This window comes from Lathamus discolor, chromosome 1 (genome assembly GCF_037157495.1).
Source record: "Lathamus discolor isolate bLatDis1 chromosome 1, bLatDis1.hap1, whole genome shotgun sequence".
NCBI lineage: Eukaryota > Metazoa > Chordata > Aves > Psittaciformes > Psittacidae > Lathamus > Lathamus discolor.
This window is the reverse complement of record NC_088884.1, coordinates 11,670,111-11,685,632: the sequence shown is the minus strand read 5'-3', so window position 1 is coordinate 11,685,632 and position 15,522 is coordinate 11,670,111. Positions and strand designations below refer to the sequence as shown.

General features: G+C 35.5%; 1 protein-coding gene across 3 annotated transcripts in view; it reads left to right on the top strand.

Annotated features, from left to right (window-relative positions):
- Positions 1–15,522, top strand: part of TMEM117 (transmembrane protein 117) — a 230,536-nt gene that overhangs the window by 143,278 nt on the left and 71,736 nt on the right. For all 3 annotated transcript variants that reach the window (XM_065664945.1, XM_065664953.1, XM_065664948.1), the window contains one exon: positions 8,090–8,187. In XM_065664945.1, coding sequence (XP_065521017.1) covers positions 8,090–8,187 — 98 coding nt within the window. The remainder of the gene's footprint in view (positions 1–8,089; positions 8,188–15,522) is intronic.

The window sequence follows — 15,522 nt, the reverse complement described above, 5'->3', positions numbered from 1 at the left end:
TGATCTTTGAAGACAGGCAACTTTCCCTTTCATGTAAAGTTGGTCTCCTTGAGATTTTTCTCCTTTGTTCTTTAAAAAGAATATATTGGTTTTCTCTACAGTGTGTCTTATGAATATGTATAAGGAAAAAGTACATTTTAATGAGTGACCATTAGATGTCTTCATGTGGTTTTGTGTGTCGACAGTAGATAAAGAATAAACATGTCAAATGGCAAATAACTGTACAACCACGATCTAATGTTATTTGCTTACTTCTGAATGGTATGAATCATGCTTCCCCATGGGAAGAATGTTTCAGATGGATAGTGATGCATATGAAGCCAGGAAAGAAAACCTAAAAAACATCTTGATTGTTTGTTTATATATGAGAGACTCAATTTCAAATGAAAGTATAACAGCAGCATAGACTTTATAATGCAGAAGGCTGAATAACAACTGTATATTAAAGATTGTGTTCTCAAGTGTGTGTAGAAGTGGAACAATTTTCCTTCCATTCTCTTTGAATGTTCTGTTTGCCCAGAGATCCTGGCATTCTTTCAGTCCTTATTAAGCTAAAGCAACAAAAACACAAAGTTGTACCTATGCTCAGATAACTAAGCATTTTGGTTAAAGACTTTTCTATAGCCAATTGGATACAAGAAAGCAACGTTACTACCAAACATTTCTAGCCATGCTTGATGTCCTGCCTGCAAAACCTGGTATCTATTTACTGTCCGATTGGCTGTGGAATATCTTTCAGCCCAAATCCAGAAAGGAGTGTAAAATGCTGTCCCAGGAGTTACAGCAATTTCTCTCAGGTCTCATCTTGCTGTACCTCCATTTCCAAAACACCCTTTAGCAACCCAGCTAGTACTTAAGAATTCTTCACAAACCACTATCCCTTGTGTGTCTTCAATATTCTTCCGAAACAAGGATCAGTATGAAACATTTTCAGTTGTACCTATTAATGTTTAATAACCAGCTTTCCCCTTTGGTATTTATTATACAAAAAGATACCGATATTCTCAGTTGTTAAAAACTGTAATATTTTGTCTTGACTCTGCTGTAGCAGGATTTTTATCAGAAAGCCGAAGTTTGGAGTGTTATGTGACTGCAGGAGTGTCTTATCTTCCATTTCATTTCAAAGCATCATATTGGTGGGAGGTCTTTGAAAACACAAACCTTAATACCTAAATGCAAATAAAAGGAAACTTACTGATATTGTCTTTCTTAATGTGGTATATCTGAGCTGAGCCAATCACACCATTTTAACGGAATAGCAAAATCACTATGCTTGAAACCCTAAAGGCCTCCAATATTATGTTTTTTTAATAGAGAGAATTTAAGTTATTATCTCAGTTTTCTGAATAATTAATCCCAAAAGTTCCCTATTCAGGGAATAGGGACATCATTTTGTGTTCAGCTTTCAGCACCGTGAATACCTTGAACAATCCCAATATGGTTTGAGTGCTCATAATTTCTTGGCTTTCTGAAAAGATACAACATTCCTTTTGAAATTTTTGATGGTTATTTTTACATTTTAATTATAATTTGAATTGTTAAAAATTGACTGTTCAAGAACACAATCTGACTTTTTCAAAGCAAAATATTTGTTGCTCAGCATAGCAAGTGACTTTGCAACAGTCTGGAGATTTTTCTCTGTTGAAGTGCAATTGGTACTAAACCCTTCCACTGAGTACCTTCAGTGGACACTATTCCTTAAGACCAAAGTAATTTTTTTTAAAGAGGATTGGATAAAACTGTGACCTGGACTGCAATTGAAGTGCTGAATTGCATAGCAAATGCGGATTTCTAAATTGCTGATAGATTATGCTCTCAGTATGGTTGTAGCTTCAGTATAAAGGGTAATTAAAAACAATTAATGATGTTTTCCGTAAGTCTGCAAAGGACCAGGAGCTGAGTAGAAAATTCCTGTGGTTGTGTAATCCGCTGTAGTATGATAAAGAAAATACTGTGAAGAGCCATGGGAAGGTTTTTCAGAGGTGCTTCATGAATTTTTTGCAGTTTGTTTTTTGTTAAGAGTTTTCATTTTTAAATTAGTATTTCTAGAAACTATGAGACTCTTGTTTTGTGCAGGATTGCTCTCATTCCCTACTTAGTGTGAAAATACAGTCATACAGTAGCTCTGTTTGCAGAACAGAAAAGGCCATGTAAAGGAAGTTTCAAGTTCCCCTTTACTTACTCTGAAGCTACCACTTCTCTGTGCCAGTCATCGTAAAGAAGTGAAATAGATTGAAACCACTCTGAGCTGTCAGTACATCACAGCTCTGAATCAACTGGAAAAACAGCACGGTGTCAGCACATGGAGATGGATTTTTGTTTAATTAGGCTCTTTGTTCCGGTGAGAGGAAGCAAGTGGGTGTCGCAGTAGAGTGGCCTGTGTGTCTCCTGCATGTCACTGAAGACTTCCCAGTGTTCAGATGATTCTGTGGCTTAGGTGACTGGTTTTGAGAGAGTGGTGGAAGGCAGAGGGTAAACATCAGAGCTTGAAATCCTATCCTTCGTTTCTTATTTTAGTGAATTAATTCATTTTTAGGAGGTTCTGCATGACATAGACACCAAGGTTTTTTGAAAGATGTGTTTATGCTACCTATATTTACTGTAGTTGACATTTGCTGTTGATCTAGAACACGTTGTGTAGAGTGAAAACAATTCCAACAAACAAGTGGAAAAACACACCCATTATATCTCACATTTATTTATCCTTCTCCACAAGAAGATACCTCACCAACAGTCACCTAGTAGAAGTTCAGTAGAGAGGAGCAGCATCCTGAATTATTCATTAGTAATATGCTCTTGTCAGAAATAATTGGCACAGATGTTTCCCCATCTTTCACTCCCTCACCTGCCATAGAATCACCCTAACACCGTGTCCTCAGTGCAAGTGTTGCCTATACATTTGTTGGGCTTCTGTCATCCATTAGCTCACTGTATGTAATTAAAAAGTATTAGTCCAAAAGGGAAAGGAAAAGGTAGTTGAAAAAGTACCAAGTGGCATATGTGTTGTCATTTATGGACACACAGCTTCTTTCTGAAGAGCAAGAGCTGTAACTGTTGGAAGAGCAAATTATGATCTTCTGGCACATCAAAACAGACTGTACAGAAGAAGTTGCATTGAGAGTTTACAAGTCTTAACTGTGAGCCTGTGAGGGCATCATGATGCAAATAAAAATCATGCTGCTGCCCAAGAATAATAGTTAATGGCCCATGCAGAAAGCTATCTGCATCTCTAATAGCATATGAATACTCTCTCTTACTGAGAAAATTATTAGATGGAGATGCTGAAAGAAGACAGGCCAGAAATTAAATTTGGTAAGTAGAAAGCCTTGTCAGCAGTGTGAACATCTGAACATATCCTGTTTCAGAGTGAAGAGAAATAGGTACACCTTTACAACAAAACTTAGTTAAGTGTGATGCACTCCAGAAATGCCTTTTCTTTTCACTGACTATAAGAATCTATATTAGTCTAGATGCATATGCATGTATGCACCAAACATGGCACGGCTTCTGTCTCTGGGGTTTTACTAAAACCACTTTAAATGAAAATCATGGTGTGGCTTTATGCCTCACACTTTGTCTGTAATATGTGATATTACCCATACCTCTGCTTCTGCATTTGAAGCGCTAATAAGGAAGCAGTAAAGCAAGAAAAAAGTAGTTTTCTGAAACATGGTGTCAATGGTTACATAAACAGCAAGCGCTTGCCACATGGCAGCCAGTGTATCTTGTTGCATATATAGAGTGATTTATGTGCACAGTAGGAACTTGAAACATGGTAGGAAATGAGACAGCACAGCTTAGATTTTTTTTTGCAGAAAGCCTACATAAATTATACAGTTGTTCTTAACAGTTATTTATATTTATGAAGTGCCAAGGAATTTCCAATTAAAGTAAAATTATTCTTCTTTTTTGTTGTTTTAGATGTGTGTTTTTCAAAAACAAAATTTGTTCAGGAATTATTTCTGCTCCCTTACTCACCTTTTGATATCTCATGTAGTTTTTTACCACAAATGGATTGTGGGCTGGACACTGGCTTTATGGAGCATTCTGTCCTAACTCAATTTGGAAACTGAAAGGAAATGCTAGCATGAGTGGCTTTCCCAAGGTTGAGCCTGAAGTGTATATATACATTTAGTTTTTCTTGTCTTGTTGATGAGCTGTTATCCCTGCATGGATTATGACTATGGCAGAAACTGCTATCATAATATTCAAAACCTAAATAAAGATCTGCTGTCTAAAAAAGAAGGGGCTTTCTGCTTCTTCAGTGGGTGATGAAATAAACATGCAGGGATCAGTAAAGATGGCAATAATTACTATAAGCCCCCTCCATGTTTGTACGAAACAAGTTCTGTAACTGCTTTTGGTGGAAATGCAGATGTAAAACAGGGCATGTGTGCAAATGCTGAGGATCAGGAGAATAATAGCTTGTAAAAACGACACCCTGGAAATATTTTATTGGTGGAAAACATGCAAATGCACAAAATGATACTGGAGGCTGTTGTGGAAGCTACAGAAATAAACCGTGGTATTATTTATCATTCATATTGACCACTGAATTGTGACAGCAAATTAATGTTGTATTTTGGGATGTACCTATTGTGAAGCAATAAATGCTGGTAAGACAAGAACAATGTGCTGGCTCTGATTAAAATGAAACAACAATTAAAGAATAGATTGAAGGGGCCATGTTTGGTATCATTTATTGCTGTTGCTTTGAAAAAGCAAGTATTAAAAGGATTTTGTACAATTACATTAAAGGAGAAATAACCTAACATGAGCTTGTTTGTTCTCAAGGTAGGAATGAAACTACACTAGCAATTTTAGAAAAAGTAGAAAGCAGACAAAACTACTTTAAAATCTAGCAGTGTATTTATAGCTGACTAGTAATATTTAGCTTAAAAAATATCATCCACCTGATAGATTAGTAAGCCTAAGTACAAATATATGTTACATTTGTTTTCAAATATTTGCACATTTTGTGTATTTCAAAAGGTAGCAGAGTGGATTATGATAAATTAAGAGTTATTTCTGAAGGATGTGTAACAAAGTTTCCAACAGTTCTGCTCAACTGCCAAAACAATTTTGTAATTAAAGGTGGCATTTCATATTGTCATTATGTAGGCCATGGAAGTGTTGAGGTGTGATCCATAGAAGACAGTTTTCTCCCTAACATCCGTATGAAAGAAGCATAAAAGCATTTTTTCCTATAGGTTACTTTTGTACATCAAGTGAACAGCTCTGTTGATTTTAAGTATCTCAAAGAAGATGAAGACAAAAATGATGGATAGAAACTTTTACTGACTGACTGTGAAATGCTTTCCTGGTTTGGTATGTGATTACCCTGATGTAGCACAGTACTGGAAGACTGAGAGATGATAAAGAATTGATGTGTAGTTAGTGGGACACCTATATATAGCTCTTACCTAAAAGCACATAACAGCAGAGCAAAGAGAGTGTGTGCGCTCAGTGGTATGAATTATCTCTCATGGACTTCACACTCTGACTTTCTCCAGGAAATATAATTACCTTAACCTGATTTAGCCCCATTCTCTAGAAAAAAATGCATCATTTTCAGAAACATATAAGCGGTGTTGAGTCTTTTCAAAAGACATTGATGAGTTCTTTTGATGAGGAAAGATGTGCTGCATGAAAAAAAGCAATGTGCATGCACTTGCCCTGGGAAACTGCTCTTGGACCTGCCTGACACTGTGGCATCCCTATAATTCCCCAAAACTTCTAGAATTTATGATATTCATTCTTATCAACTAAATTCCTCAGTTTCAGGACTGAAAATAGTGTTTCTTGTGTAAAATTTTTGGGGAGAATGGAAAAGTTTCTCATTTTCATTCCTGAGTATCAGCAGTGTTTTCAAATACAGTCCACTAAAATAGAGAGAAGTGTTTTCTGGCCAGTAATTGTGCTGTGAAATACAAAGAGAAAGGCAAAAATACACACTAACGTGTCTCTTTATGCGAAGTTGTGTAAATTAAATTTAAATTTAATTTTTTTTTCTACAAACATCATTCTAACAGCAGCAATGTGTTTTTGATGCCCCTATCAAAAACTTATTTACAACTGTGACAGTGTTGAGTGCCTTCCTTCTGTGAGCCGTTTTCCACAGTGACTGTCCTTGACCAAACCGGAAAATTAATTTGATTTCTCTAATGCAAAAGGTAATTGGATTTCTCTTTATAGAATGCATCCCTTTAATGACTGTCTCTGCCTCAGCCAATTTAGCTGCAACCAATCTGACATTGGTCTGGTGATACGACTTTAAATAAATGCCAAAGCTGGGATATGCAAGACCTACTGTCTGGTATCACAAAGAACATTTTCTGCCTCATCTTGCCATTTTCCTCAAAAAATGTCTCCTTCTTGAATGTCAGCCTTATGAAACATGCTACTCTAGTAATTGGTCATAAAGCAGCTGATTGCATCCTTCTAACAAATATAATAAGTATTTCCTAGAAAGCATCCGGAGAATATTTGAAAGTTGAATAAAACCCCTTGAAATACTTGTCCTTCTTTGCCAGTATTCATTACTATGTAGACTCTTCCTAGGAGAAAAAGCTGTTCCTAAAGTAGTGAAATAAATCTTTACAGAGGTCTTGTTCAGTATCACATCTTTATCAAAATACTTATTTAGATAATGGGGATCTTATAAAAAAGTGTCATAGCATGCTGAACTGAGAAAAGGTTTACCTACATAAAACAGTTAGCAAAGATGGTATTTTGGATGCAATCTGTTCTTCCTTCAGGCAAGGATTAATAAAATCTGAGAATACGTATTTCTGTTTATTTAACATAGTCATTATCCTTTGGACCCAATCCTTCAGGCTAATATGCTGAGCACTTTTAACCCCAAATGGACTTGGAATGAAAATTTAGAAGTTGAAAGTAGTTTATACGTAGTTTTAATTTAATCATGGGTCATGTGTTCCTCTTGATAAACACTGTTAATGTTGTTGATTGAAAGTGGTAGCGCACACTCCAGATGGTAAACTGGATTTTAAAATCTCTGTATATCAAAAAAAAAAAATGTAGTGGAAAATAAAACCAAGAAAATTTGACTTCAATTTGAAGTTATTTCCTTCTGAATCCTTATTAAGAGTTATTTTTATACAAATCAAAATAGTAATTTTCCACTGTCTACCGATACCAGTGTCAGTAAGAATTTATGTATCTGTATTTTGAAGCAGGTGCTCACCTCTGTTTCCATTATCTGCTCAGTTATCTCTTGATCTTTATGTATGGGTAGGTTTTCTGCTCTTCTGGAGCTTTTGCAAAATGGAATTGATAAGATTACTGTAATGTAACTTTCAGGGCTTTTTAGTACAGTTAACTTGAAGTAAATGGATATGAAAACACAGCTTCCCAAAGGTGCAAGTGCCTAAGGGGTATTCACCTCCGTCATTTAGCTAGAAGTCTTTTTAATACTTACATGTACCACACGGAAGTAGTGTATGCATATGAGTCTCTGGACAGAGAAACAGATGGTCTCTTTAGATAGGAATTATGAAAATGAGAATAAATATTTCATACCTTTTAAATTTTGTGAAAGTTTTAAGGGGTCTTTATATCTCTAGTCCCAAGTGTGCTTTTCTTACTGATACTGGGAAGCGAGAGGGGATTATAAATGACATATAGTGCTTAATCCACAGGCTGACACTCCTTGGCTGCAATTCTGATTTCAAGAGTGGAAATTCTGCTTATGCTGCTCTCAGGGAAGAGGCTGCCCTCTCCCAGGTTGGACCAGAAAGCTTCTTAGCCATAGGGGTACATAGCTTATGTACTGTAGGTTGCTGTGACTTGCAGACGAGCACCTCTTCTTTTCTCATCTTTGTAACTCCACAGGTTTTCTTGCTTCTTAAGGAGTTGCATGCACATCTGGGGCAGAATGTGTAGGCCAATAAAATTTATGATGATTGTGAGTGACATTAGAGATGCTATTTTTCTACTGTCAAACTTTTAAAATTACCAGAACCGTAACAGGTGTTTCATACATAAAATAAAGTGCTCTTAAAGTCCTTGTTAGGACTTTCTTTTGGGACACCAGTTTACCTGTGTATTATGTCTTCTTTCCCTGTAGGTCACAGATATGATGCTTCAGGATAAGCCCTATCCAGACTGGGGAAAGTCTGCCAGAGCTTTCTGGAAGAAGGGAAACATTAGGATCATTTTATTCTGGTAGGAAAATAGTAAAATCGAATTGTTATAAATGGGCCTTTGCTAAACCGTCAAAAAATGTATCTTCTAATTGTCTGTGGCAATATAAAGAAATAGAATATATGGTTGGAAAAAAAAATGAAACTTGGTCTAACCAAAATTTAAACATTACAAAAGCTGTACCTGAGTGAAAAATTCCTAATCAAAATAGTTGGTGTGAAAATAGCTTAAAATTTGATTTATACTGGGTTTTGTTTATATCTTTGACACTCTATAACTGAGTTGCAAAATTTTTGCTGTGTGTGTTATTGGGTATCTCATTGTCAGTCTTTGTAGCTAAGGTAAGTAGATATGTTAATGTCTTTTTGTGACTATGAAATTGATTATAGCAATTCTTTGAATTAACACATGAATAGGATTTCAAATGAAGTAAAAAAAAAAAAAAATCAATGCAAAATAATGCGAGGGATAAGCATTTATTTGACCTTAAATATAGCCTCTTCCAGGTAAATTCAGGCCAAGGGTAATTGTTGAAACAGAACACAAATTGTGGTAGGAAAAATGGAAGGTGGAAAATGTTTAGTCTAAGAGGCAGTCGGAAGACCTTAGAGCGGAAGATGAAAGAAACTGCAAAGATTTTTTCAACTACAACAGAAGCAGAAAAACTCATGAAAATACTAAAGGACCTGCTGGTTTTTAAAGAGCAGATTCACAACGAGTTGTTACAGAGGAGTTGAAAGATGTATTTACATGGATTCTGCTACACAAAATGCAATACTTTTAAGGCAGTAAAATTGCATATTTTATTAAATTGAGGCAATTAAATGAGTCAAATATAAAGATTTAAAAGAAAGCAGAATCAGATAGCCTGACTGATAGGCTACAAACAAGATTTGTAAGGAACTGAAGGGGCTGATCTGACACAAATTTTATTAGCACTTAAATGCCTATTGAAAAACTGAATATTAAAATTTGGCTATTGTTTTGCTTTTGTTGCTTTATTCCAACAAACTAGAATTATCATTCTGGTGTGTAAATTTGAGATCAGTATTAGCTAAGTGGATTGAATACATCATCAATAATGGAATTATGAACAAAATTCTAGATTAAATTCTGCTAAAAGAAGCCAGGGTCTGTATGATCTGTTAGAACTGTTTGAACATGTCATCAAAGTAATGGATGAGAGAGGAATGGTTGATCTAATTTATTTGGACTTTCAAAAGGCTTTTGACAAAGTTCTTCACTGAAGGCAATTAAGAAAACTAGTAAGCCCCATGGAGTGTACTGAACATTTAGGAATCATCTTAGTAATGTGCAGTGAAAGGTATAAATAATCATTTTCTGCTATGTTCATAAGACAGGGGAGTCCCATTAGTTAATGTTAAATTCCGTATTTGCATATGTCATAAATATTAGTGACATGAAAGAATTTAAAGAGAAAGTGAATAATCTGAAAGATACTAGCATAAAAGAGGGATCTTAGCTAGGTGAAAAAAATTACACGATCGAAAAGTTCAAGCTGTGGAGCGGGGAGGCTCAGACAGCTCCTTGTCATCATTGCAGGATGTGCAGAACAAGATTTGATCTCAGTGTCCCAGAGTGTGCAAAAAGGTAAAGCAGATGAATAAAAAAATACTCAGAGAGGTACCAAGTGGGCTAGCAGTCATTCCAGTGTCATATCGTTAAGTCAGCAAAAAGCTCAGTCTAGAACATCATTGATTTTTTTTACCCTTGTCTGAAGAATAGCATTATCTGAAAGAGTAGAAAGGAGATTAGTTAAGAGTCAAAAAAAACATTAATTACACAATATGACTGAAAGAATAGAGAAAGGGTTAAAAGCAAGGTGACAGGGAGATTACCAATTAATGTGCCAGACAGGAAGAACGATAAAACTATTAAAAACACTTCAATATTGTTGTGAGAGATTGAAAGATGTTTTCACTTCTGGTTGTGTGAAAAGTTAGAAATCGGTATCTTCTTTCAAATAATATTCACATTAACAAATCCTACCAGAGTTTTAAAATTGAGATAAAGTAAAAAATGATGGTTGTTCTCATGCATAGTTCTTGTAGTAAAGAGTATGCTTAATGGCGATTTTAAAACCCAAAGGGTGACATAAATGCTTTTGTTTTTAGTTTTAAGCAGTAAAATAAAGTAGCCCTGGGCAACATACTACATTCTGTAGAGACGTTATTTAGATAGCGCATGTTAGACATCGATAAAATTAGATTTTTTTCCCCCTAATGCATAGGAAAAATGGAAGGAAGAGTTAAATTGTTGATAATGTTATGCATGGTAATGTGCAGTATTTGGATTTCATTTATTAGCGCTTAAGCGGTGTGATGTGAGCAGCCTAATTTCTGAAATGTCCTAAGTGAAGCATCCTCAACAGTATGTCCTACACAGATATTGGTATGCCAAAATCCATGACATTTCCTGGTGGCACACCTGTTTAGCAGAGATAGTGTAATACAGTGCACTGTATTTTAATTATTCCAAATGTAGATATGTAATGCACAGTTTAAAGCAATTGATGAAACAAAAATATTAGCTACACACTGGACTTGTTTTAATATTCTCATCAGTTTTATTTCAGGGTTTACTTTGTAAAATTACAGAATGTGTCTAAACATACCAAAGACACATTGTCATGGCGATGAAGATACTATCCACTTGTTTATGACAGCTGACCATGTGACTGCTTTGTGTTTCCTATTTGGAAATGTTTTCAGCTCTCCCATGCAACTAATTGGCAAAGGATTCGGTTTAAATCATTCCCTAGAAATATTGCCAGCAACTAGTTGTTGGTTGCTCCTGAGGATTCTGGCTGCCTTTTGAATACTTTCACAATTTAGTTATTCCAAAGACAGCTCAGCTATCTCAGCAATGTCCACTTGGTATTTGCATTTGTTTAGCACATCGCTAAGGAGTTCATTGAAGTGCTGTCTACTTCATTTACATTAGACGGTTGCATTACTCTTTTATAAAAAGATCTCCATTTTGTCATTTCCAGATCTTCTCACGGCTAATTCCACCATCCAGAGGCACCTTTGTGTAATGCTGTTACAGTTTGTGATATATTGCTTAGTGAGACAATGCACATATGAACCCACTATCTTGCAGAATTTAAGAAAGCATATTTTCAAGATGGCTTTTAAAAATCAGAGAGTATCTGGAATCCTGGTGGAATAACTGGAATGGTGTAGATGTGTTTGTGGGTTGCAAAAGAAAGATGCCCAGAGGGAGTTAAATATCCACTCCACCTGGCAGCCAGATGAGGCTATGGTAGAGACAACTCTCTCCAGTGCTCTGTGGTTACTCTCATCATTGTAAAGTTACAAGCATGGATTGAAATAGGCTGATTTATGGTTTTTGGATATGCTTATAATTTGGCTGTTTTAGGAGAGGGAAATATATATCACATAAGAGGACTGACATTTGAATGAAGCAACAAAAAAAAAAGCCAACTTTAAATTAAGCCAAATAAAGACCTTGGACATACGGATGAGAAGCCAGTGGCAGTAAGTAGTGATAAGTTGAATGAATAGGACAATATAGAACAGTAATTATTTTTAATATTGTGTATTAGAGGAAGCAGAGAGAAAGAACTACCGTGTAAGAAGGCTGGTCATTTTGTAAATATTTTTTTCTCACCCTGGAACATGGGATAAGTCAAATCTACACTAAAGGTCTCTTTTTAGAAGAATGCTTTTTTAAAAGGAGCCACTTTTTAAGACAAAGACAAATACATTAAAAATTTACTGCAAATGGAAGAGAATAATCTTAAGAGAGTTCATGAAATATTACTTAAAACGCACTTAGTAAATAGTAATGGGGTGTCTGTTTTTATAGTATTTTTCCAAGTGAACAAACCTGTGCAATATGGAGCTTTCTAAACAGTATACCGAGGTTTGCTGAGAGCATTATGCTCTCACACATCTACACAGGAGTAAGCTCTCACTAGCAGTACATACAGGTGGTGTTAAAAGCAGCGCACACTAATGCCACTGGATGTGCTCAGATTACGTAGTCGTCACCGCTGTTAACACATAGGTCTCTGCCACCAAGGCCAGTGCTTAACATCTGCCTAGTTGGTGCCTGAAATCACTATCTCCTTGTTACCGTTTCTTCTATGGTGGCCTGCCATATCCTGTGAAGAATCAAGCATAGTAGTTGGATAAAATTACCAGGACATCTCTGGGCTGTTTGGTCAGTAGCTCTATATGCAGTTTGGTTAGTGGGGTCAAGACCTGAATACTCTCTCGGCAAACTGTTCCAACATTAATTGTCCTCAAAACTTTCCAACAGAGGAGGGGGGGAATTATAATGAGCAAGACATAAAGAGTTTTTCAGATGAACTTTTAGCTGTAGGGAAAAACAGAACATCAACTAAAAGAAATGGATTTACTGGAGGAGAGGAAAAGAGCTGCTGCAGTGTGTAACCTGGGAAGAGAAAATTGATATTCAAAGGTAGATTACCAAAATGGGTGAGTGTAGAGATAACAGTGGATTGTGAAGCTGAATACTGATTGCAGGCAGGGTGACAGAATAATATATATTAGCTGAACGCTGAATATGCAAGTAGCAGACTGGAATCCATTTCCATGGTGTCTCTGGCTAGACATTCATTGTATATACAATGGTTGGTCTTCATCTGTGCAATAATTTGTCTTTGACACAGAGCTTCTGTCTGAAATAATACAAAGCACAGACCAACATAGAGAAGTAAAGTAATATGAAGTGTAAATGTGTGATTCCCTATGTTTGCTGTCTTTGACTGCAAACTAGATAATCTATAGTATGTATTTCCATAAGCTCTCTCAGACTTTAATAAAATATAAAACTACACATGTTCAGAAATGTATGTTAGTAATCACAGTACTTTAATTCAGCAAGTTAGTAATATAGGTTTAAAAGGTTTTATTCAAATTAATTGTTCAGAATTGCTATAGAGTACTAATTCATGTACATATTTTATACAGGACTCTGTTATGCATGGGTTTGTGTAGGATTCTTAATTGTGCAACATTTTGTACCCTGAAAGTAGAAGAAACTTCCTTATAACATAGATAGTGACATCTCCCACACAGAAATAAAACATAACTTCTTTGGGAAGTTTTTCTGTTGTGCACCTATTTGAATATTTGCTTTGATAAGTTGTATTTCCATATTCTGGGCTTTCGTAGTCACGACAATAAATGCATACTGGACAATTATGTTCTTTTCACATGTATGAATGTAGTTCATAAATTTGTTTCAAAAGGCTAAAACATCTATAATTTTCATTATAGGCTGCACTGAGAAAAATTAAGTAGACTTTATAGCTTTTCAACTTAAATTACATACTAACCCAAACAAAAAAAACCCTTTCAATAAGTTTGAGTAAAGGTTTTTGTGATGCAGTCCCACAAATGCAATAAATAATTTTATCTATAATATAATGCATATAGATGCGCATAGATTATTCTGTTGCTATATTGAAGTTTCTAAATTTATCTGTTCATGCTTTCATATTTAAGTAATTTATCTTGTGATAAGATACTGACCACTGAATCATATAGAAGATGAGGCAGATTTCATTTTAAATAGTATAAAAGGACATAAAAATATTTGACAATATTATTGATCCCAGTAAATCTTTTATTCTTATGTAATATCCAAAGTGAATAACTTCCATTTTGATAAGAAAGACAATAAATAAATTCCTTCCTTTTAGTCTCAATACAAAATATTCATGAAGGTCCTCCAAAGAGGATTTGTATTGAGTAATCTGACTACTAATCTGGGCCGACACTGCTAAATATATTGTGAGAGGTTATATTTATATGCTGATGAATAGTGATTGTTACATTTAGTCTGGCAGTCAAGGAGTATGATTGCCATTTGTCAAGAAATAACTAATATGTTCTTGATAGAATTTATTTAATTTCTGTGCTGGATATTCTTGGTAAAATATACTGTAAGATTGCAACTGGTTAACATGAAAAAATGTTGGAAGTAAATCATCATTATTCAGACCACTGGCCTTACTTTATAAAAATAGTACTCGTTTAAGATTTCTACCTATTTTCAGTTTTCATTTAACCATCCTATGTTGTATTTGAAAATGCAGTATATACGTGAAAATACTGTATTATCTAAAATAGTCACACAAAAGTTCTTTGTTCAAACCTATGTTTGATCCTACATGAGCTCTCTGGTTCATGTCCTAAGGAATATCCATTTTGATAACAAATTGCTTTTAGAGTCCAGTGTGGAAAAATAACAGTGGTCAAAGCTTAACAGAATGGTTGAAGATTGATAGCCACATGAGGCCAACTCATTTTTTGGCACCTTTCTAGGAAAAGCCAAGGAGATAGGAGCATCTTGGGAAATGCAGTCAGGAGCATGTTATTCATGGACTAGTAATGCACTGCATGAGAGGCTGATGCTTTGCATGGCATTACTTATACATGAGCAGAGAGAATGTAGCCATATGTGAGAGAGTGCATGTGAAAGTATCCAATCTGTCTCAACTATCAAGGAAGAAATTTGTATCTTGCCTGCGCTAGTCTGTATTTGGAAAGGCTGTATCATGTGTTCTCCCTCGCTCTATTTGTGGTAGGAAGAATAGTGAGACAAATAATTCCTCATCTCACTTTTTTCTCAGAAGGAAAAGCATTGAGGGAGAGAAAAAAGTTTAGGGAGCTCTGAAATCTCAGATTAAAAAAAAAAATTGCTGCAATTGTGAATCACTTTAGAATGAAGATTAGGTTTGTTATTTGTCTTGTTCAAGTTACATAAAGTAGTCTCTTCCTATTTATTTTTTTCTGATGGAGACTCCTACAGATGAAACAAAAACATACACTGTTTCTTGTATTTGCATGAGTAAGAGCAGGGTTGGCAGAGTGGAGAGTGAGAGCAGCATTCAGTGTTCCTCTCATGAAGTAGGACACGTGTACGCACGTCTAAGCACAAAGCCACACACTTGAGACAGCAGCAGGAGAGAGGAAGGAAGCTCCTAACAGCCCTACACAAACACCATTCCTCTGCTGAGTTCTAGGGTGCAAGCATTTCGTGTCCTGTGATGTAAAAAAGATTCATAGAGCGATCTGTCTGAAGAGTAATTATAATGAAGAGAGAAAGGATCAGTTCATTAGCTACCATGGGACCTTGGATTGGGCCCACAGACTTGAGTTTCATCTTTGATTTGGCTGTAAAGACTTTTAACTGCTGTAATACATGTGTGTTTTATAGCGTATCGTTTTCCTCAGCCTGTTTAAGCTTTTTGATTTATATTTGGTATCTACTTGCAATTCAATAGCTAATAGCCTGTTATAAAAATAGCTTGGGTTTATTCCTCCATAATTGCTAGAT